The sequence below is a fragment of the Rhinolophus hipposideros genome (genome assembly GCF_964194185.1).
Source record: "Rhinolophus hipposideros genome assembly, chromosome: 13".
In the NCBI taxonomy this organism is placed as follows: Eukaryota; Metazoa; Chordata; class Mammalia; order Chiroptera; family Rhinolophidae; genus Rhinolophus; species Rhinolophus hipposideros.
The window spans coordinates 48,755,002-48,764,198 of NC_138059.1; the positions used below are offsets into that span (position 1 = coordinate 48,755,002).

The 9,197-nt window shown below is 30.7% G+C and overlaps 1 protein-coding gene across 7 annotated transcripts in view; it reads left to right on the forward strand.

The window, feature by feature from the left end:
• The window catches only part of SNTG1 (syntrophin gamma 1), an 894,682-nt gene extending 888,713 nt beyond the window's left edge, over positions 1-5,969 (forward strand). For all 7 annotated transcript variants that reach the window (XM_081070081.1, XM_081070082.1, XM_081070080.1 and 4 more), the window contains one exon: positions 2,016-5,969. In XM_081070081.1, coding sequence (XP_080926207.1) covers positions 2,016-2,174 — 159 coding nt within the window. In that variant the 3' untranslated portion in view covers positions 2,175-5,969. The remainder of the gene's footprint in view (positions 1-2,015) is intronic.
• Positions 5,970-9,197: the final 3,228 nt, after the last annotated feature.

Genomic DNA, 9,197 nt, shown 5'->3' on the forward strand with positions numbered 1-9,197 from the left:
AGTCAGGCTGAGGAAAGATGAGCTGACATTGGAATCAAGAACCACACTTGAGCACATCTCTGTCTCCTGCTTTCTCTTCTAGTTACCTATTATTTCTTGCCTACTACTTACTTCCCTGAGAAAACGCATAAAAATTATAAAGTGCCAGTCTACATCATGTAATTGACATATAAATGACAAGGCATGAATAATTGAAATTTTTAATCTTCCCAAAATTATTGCATATTTAGATATTTGTTTTTGATAACAAAGATATAATCTCCAATTTAATAAAGATGTGACAGAATTATTTTTGAGAAAAAGTTATTGGTTATATTGTTGTCTAGTTGCAAAATTCAACAATATTTTTTCCCTTCACCAAAAGTGAATTGCATGGGTGTTTTTGTTTGTTTTATTTTTTTAATACTACACTAGCACATTTCTTATTTTCTAAATCTTTCCGACCCTTTTTATATCTGGTGAACTTAATATGGGTTGACACAGAAATTATTAAAAACCTGCAGGTGAAATATGCTGACTACACAAAGAATGAAATGGTGAATGGAGGATTTTTGGGTTCAGTTAAGGCAAGAGGAAACCTGTAAGTTGATGAATAACATACAGTGCCATTGAAGTGGATTGTTAAATTAAAGCTTCTGAAATAATTATGATGCAGTAACTAAAATAATTTTTATAGGGAAGCATTTTAGAAAATTCAAATACTTGAATTAAATAGAATGTCAACGTTTGCTATAGGAAACTGAGTATGAAATATTCAAGTTTTGAAAGGAATTACTGAGACAACATAGGCAATTTTATCTGTGTTGTACAGAGCTATGAATCTACGCTGTGATCTATTGCATTCCTATGGTATGACCTGAGAAAATACTCCCAAAGTGAATTATTTGATATAAATAGTTTCTTGGTACATGCAGATATTGAAATGTACTAATTGAATAGATTGCCAAACACTATAAATTGCAAACACTGTCAGTAATGTGCATATCAAATATAATTCTGCATCCTGTATTACAAATATGTAATGATATAGCAACAGTTTTATCAGCAATTTCATATGGTTTATTACCCTCTAGTTATCCTCTTTAGGATAATTTTGTCATATAGACTTTATTAAGCACTTACATGCATCTGTCTTCTTTCAATCCTCTTGGAATTAAAATATTTTTATGGTTTTTCATAGAAAATGTTTGTGATGTCAACTTTTAAAATCTATCCTGAGCATCACTTCATGATTTTAACAACCAAGTACAACAATTAAAGTTATATAAATTTGGTAACCAGTAAACTATTGTCTGTGTCTATGAGTTTCTGTTTCTTCATTTGTTTGTCTTCCTTTGTTATTTTCATCTTTATATATCACATTACAGAATTATACACCTAAAACCAATGTAACTTTACTAAAAATTATCACACCAATAAACTTTAAAAAATTATTTAAATTTAAAATTAAGGCATGCATTATTTTTTTTTAAATTGAAACTAATGTCAAAAACATTCATGTCCTCTTACTTTCAGTATTTCATATTCACTGTCTTAATGACAAATAGTGACTTATTCTATAGAATAATGAAAAATATTTTTAATTATTCCAATTCAAATTTATTATGTGAAATGTTTCAAGTTACAAAAATAGTTTTTAAGCAATCCCCATGTTTCTCTTTACTTATACTTTATCAGGAATACAATTTTAATCTGGACAAATAAATTTTTATGCAGCATATATCAATATTGAAATGACTTGCATGCATAATAAGAATGTTTAGTCCTTCTAGCTCTTAGACCACCATGTTTTGAAGTAAATCTACAATGCATATGAAATTTACAAATTTACAAATTGAATAAATATTCCCACATACATTCCCACATACAGTTGCCATACATTAGATGTAATTGATTCTAGTAACATTTACTGCACTTGAAAAAAATGTCTAGTTATTTTCTAGTTGTCTAGTTATTATGAACTTTTTAAAGGAATTTGTTTTTATTTTGTCTGACCCATTTCTGTTTTCTTTCAGGAGCTGGAATTTTCAAATCTATTTGCTGTCCTTCACTGCATTCATTCATTCTTTGCTGCCAAAGTAGCTTGTTTGGACCCTCTCTTTTTGGGCAATCAGTCTACTGCTTCTGCTGCTGCCAGCTCTGCTACTACAAACAAAGCAAAGTACACAACTTGACATACTGAGATTTGTATTGCCACTTACCATGCTACATAAATAGAAAAAACATATTCATCATTTTGGACAATGAAGAAAGAATGATATCATCAAATCAACAGTGAAGTCAAATTAAAGTTTCTGCAGAAAAAGGATCATAAGAAATCTCAAAAGCATTTCTGTTTTGAAAGGCATCTGTGAATAATCCTAAATGAATACAAGAGCTTATTCTCACTTGGTTGACTTGTACCAGTATATTTTCATCAAAACTGGAGACAAAAGAATGAATGATTCAAATTATGTAAATAATATAAAAATTGTTACCTGTCTATCAATGAAAATACCAGTTAAATGTCTACTTCTGTACTTTAGATTATTTTGCATTCAAAATACATGTTGGGTTCAGATCATAAACTAATGCTCTGTAATTGTTTTATAAGTGACATAAATGAGGCAAAAAAACATATGGCAACAAGGACATTAGCATACAAAAAAATCTCATCAAAGTAAAAAGCACTTTAACTTGCTGACATAGATTTCGCCTGTATTCTCATTCCATGATTTGACACTGGTTCTCCAATTTTATTCATCTTATTGTAAATATTCCTAAGAATTATAGAAGGATAATAACATTGACCTATGATAGGCACAATATGAAATGGACTATTTCATCTTTGGATCACTGATAGTAAATATTTTATTCACTGCCAGTGTCAACCAAATATGCCAAAATGTGTTAATTTCATTATGAATGAATGAAACATTCATGAACCTCTTGTTTTTTCCTTCATTTAAGGAAATTTACATTTTACTTAACGGGATTTATTATCAAGTTAAAGTTTCATACACTTGCAGTGACCTGAGAAAACTTTTGTAAAAAAATATCAACAAATACTGTGTGAAAAACCCTACTAGCTAATCATGAACTGAAATGTTTCTAGAAAGTAGTCTCAAAACTATTACTTATGTTAAATGACATTTTTTCCATTTTAGTAACATTTTATGAGAAAATAAAGTGAGATATGAAAATACAATTTGAAATTTGTATCTTACCATGTCATGAAAAGTGATTATATAACAGCAAGCTATGTCAGTAATTTTAGGTATTTTTTTTTTTCTTAGGAATGTAAATGTGAAGAGGTTTGAAATCTGAAAGCTTTGGAGGTGTGTGCCCAAGACTCAAATCCCAGGTATTACATACCTATTTGTATAATGTGGAGAACACTCTCTGACCTTCACTACAACTGCACTGAGATCTGCTTTTAAATGACAGCTACCCATTAAAAAAAGAAAAATAACATATTTTTTATGTATGCATATGTTCTCAACTAAATTAAAATGATGAAGTATCTAATAAGGTGCTTGATTTACATTTTTAATGGAAGAAAAAAGTCACTCAAGAAGGACACATGATCTTTTATAAAAGGGCATTACCATTACAATTAAAAATTTTAACATCAAACTATTTATATAACCATAAATTATCAATTCACTTTACATCTGACTAATTCTGAAGAACATTAAATTTTAAAAAGTGAAGGTTCATAAATTTACCTGTGCAAGTGTCAAGTTGAATCTAGGACACACTATTAAAATAACTGTGGCAAATTTGACAATGTACTATTTTAGCATAATTTATTTTGATCAAAAAACTAAGTACATATCTATAACTATGGTGACACCATGGAATTACCCCTCACTATGTATTGTTCAAACACAACAGTCATTCTAAAATCAGAAGCCCACCACAAAACAGGCTTCGGTAGGCTACTGTCGAGCTTATGGCGAAAAAGTAGAAGGAGGTATCTAACTTAGGATGTGAAACAGTAGCAGCCAGTTCATCACAGAATCTCTGCTACTAACTAGAGTTGTATGTCGGTGTGCTTCACGTTGGGATAACATCTATATGTCCACAGTGAGATAACCTGGTCTACAGGCAATATGAAATGGGCTAATTAGCCAAAAGGAAAAAAGTGTTTTAAAACTTTAAATACATCTAATGTAATCATTAAAAATTAATGTTGAATTTTGTAAAAGATCCATTTTAACAATACAAAAAGGCAGGGGGTGGCCATTTAGCTCAGTTAGTTAGAATGTGGTTTTGGTGGCCAGTTCGATCCCCACATGTGCCACTATGAGCTGCAACCTTCTTAAAAACAAAAACCAGAAGAAAAAAACAAAAAGGCAATTTATTTCAATATCCTTTTTCTTATATCAAAAAAATCTTCTAGCCTCTGGTTATGTGTATGATAAAGGAAAAGGTACACAATGAGATATGTACATCTCATTGTATAGTACATACACACACACACACATACATATGTGTATATATAATAAAATGCTAACCACAAAGTATATTAGAAGGATATATTTCAAATACATATACTTAACATACTTTAAATTTACATTGTAAATTTTAGCTTGAATTAGTTTACGATACTACCATATTTATTTTTGGTACTATTGATAAAAAAGGACTACGTTTTTACTTAGGATTAGTAGAGCAGCCACCTATTAAAAATTATGATTCTGATTTTCATTAGTTAGTAAATAGTATTTAGCATTTTCTTTTATAGTGCAATGGTTAATCAGTATCATTTGCTATAACTTGGATTACTTGAATGAGACACTTTAGAAATGAAAAATACTCAGAAAAATCTCTATTTCTTATTTAATTTAGGTTTAGATGCATGGGATTTATTCATCAAAACCTAGTTTGTACTAGAGCACATTTTAATAGCAGAATGCTCAATTTTGTGTTAACCCCTCTAGTGCCTTGGTGTGTGTGTGTGTGTGTGTGTGTGTGTGTATGTGTATACAAAGTGTGTGTGTGTATATATATATATATATATATATATACACAAAGTGTGCATATATACGCACATTAAAGGATGCATTATAGTGCACACAGTGCAAGCTCAAAGAAAATATTGTATTATCGATTCTTAGGTCAGAGAAAGGAGTTCAACTATCATTTCAAATCTTTGCTAACTACTATAATAATGTATTTTGCCTGATAAAGAATAACAACAATCCATTTAAGCTAAAATATATTAAAACAGGGCAATTTAAATGTGTTATATTGCAACAAGTATTTACTTTAAAAATACTTCAATAAATAATATAAATGTAATGTGTATCCTAACATTTGTCATCCAACACTATATTTAAGTGAGAATTAAATTATCAGCTAATAATTTCTTGCCCATTTTCCAAATATATACCAACTTACAGTTTTAAAGTCTTTGTTCACAAAACTGTCATTTAGCAAGTAGAAAAGTAATCACTTGAAAATAAATGTCAAGTCCATATTGACCATGTTAGCAGAGTAATTTTCCTTTGGGTGCATTAGTTTATAGATTGACATTTCCCTCATTTATAATGACAAAGCTAGTTCATAAACTTTGTCTACATGGAATGCTGGATATGAGAAAAGCTTGATTTATTGTTCTGGACAGTAATATTTGAGCAACTATTTCAAATTACTGCTAGAAATCAGCAGTGTGGAGAAGCTTTAAAAGCACAAGGGCAGTTTTGTGCTTTACTTTTTAAGGTAAGAGTAGATGTTCTGATATTAATAACAAACCTTTTACAACTCTTAATACTGCTGTACTCATGAACTTTCCTTAAAGAATTGCTTTATTCATAGCTCTAAAACTCTTGTTTATGATTTATTCTTATTCCTCAATACTTTAAAATAATAATTCACTTATTTGCACATTTGAAGTTGCTTTTGAAGATAAATAAATATTATAAATGTTATATATTTTATACATATTAAAATATAGTGAAAATTCCAGAAATATGAAATGTAAATCTATTTATTTCATTTTTAATTGTTTTGGTGGATGTTTGTAAAATGTAAATTAATATCAGTGACAAAAGCTTGTCACTTTGTTCTTTGAGTTTATCAATGTACTACTAATAAAACTGTAACCTTTTTATGAAGCATCCTAGACAATAAAAACAAATACTTTAACTACATTTGTGTTTCCATTTTTGGACTGAATTTGTAAGTTTTATATATGTTTAGAGCATGATCCTGAGGGATATAACTGCAATAAACAGGAGTAGATATGAGCTGCCTGCCTTGGATGCAAACCTCTTGGGACATGATCTGGTCTAGTTCATCAATATTTATGAAGATAGATATCTGACCTCTAAAAGATCCTAAAGTTTGAAGAATAAAGCTATTTAACAAGTTACTTACACAACCAGAGTTACAACTATTGAAAGCATGACAACTTAGATATCTTTACAATGATTGATTATGAGCTGAAACTATATCGAGAAGACTAGTCTGACAGGGCATCATTATCTGGTCATTTGTAACTGAGAAACAACTCATCACTATGTCATACAAGACCACAGATGTCCTTTAAGTAATTACAGTGCCATAAAAGTGACTTATCATATAAATAATTTTAAAATCAAGTCTGATATCTATATTATTCCAGCTACCAAACAAACATCTCTCTTGTTTTATATGTGTTTTGTGTGTGTGTGTTTTGAAGAAAAAATAGTACATACCTATCATAGGTAACTTAAGCACTTAAAATGAATACAAGAAACAAAACAGATATTATATTAAATATCATAACCACAAATATGCACTATTAATTTTAGATAAATGTTATTCTATACATACATTTATGTTTACATTGAGGTAAAAAATAGTTGATGTACAAGTACATAGATTTAAATGCTTCTATAAATATATTCTCACACACAAAAAAATAAACAGATAACTGTGTTTTGAGGGATATATGAACAAGAATAGCAAAATGTGAATTTTTAAGTTAACTATATATATAGTTGACCCTTCACAAACACAGGGGTTAGGAGCATTGACCACTGTGTAGTTGAAAATCTTCATATAACCTTTGCTCCCCAAAATGTAACTACAGTAGTCCCTCAAAATTTGCAGAGATTGGTTCCAGGACACCTTGAGAATACCAAAATCTGCGGATGCTCAAGTCCCTTATTTAAAACGGTGTAGAAATATGCATAAAGTCTGCCCTCCTCATCCTCAGATTCCCAATCACAGATCAAAAATACTCTTTTCGATCTGCAGTCAGTTGAATCTGAGTATACGAAACCTGGAGATGAGAGGGCCAACTGTATATTTATTGAAAAAATTCTGCATATGAAGTGGACCTGTGCTGTTCAAGAGTCAACTGTGTTAGCAAAAGGCAGAATTATGTATATATTTTAAAAGAATCAACCTCGAGAATATTCTTATTTTAATTTTTAAGATAAATTAAGGTAAATACCAAGTACAAACATTCAACCTTTTCAGAAGACGGTTCTGTAAGTTTTGACGTTGGATATGGTTGTGTACCACCACCAAAATCAATATATAGAACAATTTAGTCTCACCAATAAATTACTTGGTGCAATTTATAGACAGCCCGTTCCCCTAATCCCAACATCTTTCAATTATTGACCTGTTTTCTATCCCCATAGCTTTTTCTTTTCAAAAGTGAAATATACAGTATGTCATTTTTTTGAGGTTATTATCTCTCTTTTTGGGGATCACTTCTCTTTATAGAGTCTTGGGTAAATTATTTTTCAAGAGGATAGCAATTCTAATTCCTTTCATTGTGTTCACAAGTATTCTATAAACACTTTTGCCATTTGTCAACTGGAGCCTAGCAATCCTCTGTCAGAGGCACTTCCAAACTATTTTAGAGTTTTCTAGGTATGAGTCACATGCCACTCCTTACACGAGCAAGTAGGGAAAAAAGGAAGGGAACACACTATTGTAATAGGACCTCCATTTAAGAAAATACCATAATAAAATTTTTCAATTCAAGGGGTTGCATGAGTTCATTTTTATGTGGACATAGGTTTTTAATTTGAGGAAATGTCAAGGAGGGTGATTACTAGATCATATAGTAAGTGTACGTTTAGTGTGTAAAAATCTGTCAAACTTTTTTTCAAGTATCTGTAGAAGTTTTAATTCCCACAAGTAATGAATGAGAGTTCTTGTTACTCTTCATTCTCTCCAGCATTTGGTGCTGTTAGTGTTCCAGATTTTACCCTTTCTAACAGGTGTGTAGAGGTATCCATATTTAACTATAAGTAGAATAGTCCTCAGTGGCCAGTAGCTCCTTTTCTTTCCAACTGTTCAACTTGAAATTCCTCATAGTCTTTGCTAGGGCTATTGCAACAAAGTGCCACAAATTGAATGACTTAAACAATAGAAATCTATTAGCTCAAAGTTCTGTAGGCTATAAATCTGAGATCAAGACATCAGTAGGGCTATGCTTCCTCTGAAGGCACTAAAATAGTTCCATTCTAGTATTTTCTCCTAATACTCGAATGTTGATTCATAGCAGCATCATTGAAACCTTCGCATGGTTTTCTCCTTGTATGTGTGTCCGTTTTTATAAAGACATCTGTCAAATGGGATTAGGGGTCTGCCATATTTCAGTACAAACTCAGCTTCAATAACTACAATTATCCTATTTCCAAATAATGTCATATTCTGATATACTAGGAATTAAGACGTTACCTACCAATTTTGAGAGGGACACATTTCAACACATAAGAGTCCTTTAAATGGCAGCTTACATGTCGCTTGCAATGAGAAACTTTTTCCCTTTCCCTTCCATCAGAAAAGCGGAATTCTATCTGCCATGTACTTACAGCACTTGGCCACTTTTATTGCTAGGCTTCAATTTACTGTCTTCCCTTATTAAACTCATTTCTACATAGGCAGTGACTATCTATTTTGCTTACTTTTACATATTCACCACCTATCACCATGCAAGGAACATAGAAGGTATTTAATGAAAGGTGTTATTGTTGAATGATTTTAATAAAAACAATAACCAAAAATGAGATTTTGTTCAGAATTAAAAGGAATGACAATACAAAAGTGACTACATGGCACTATTTTGGTGATTATCCCAAAATAATTTCTTATTTTTCAAGAAAATACTTATTGGAGAATTTGCTCTTATAGGGAACTGCTAATCATATAAACAATAGTGGACAAAATAAGAAAACAAGAGTTGATATTCCTCCATACTTTTCTCT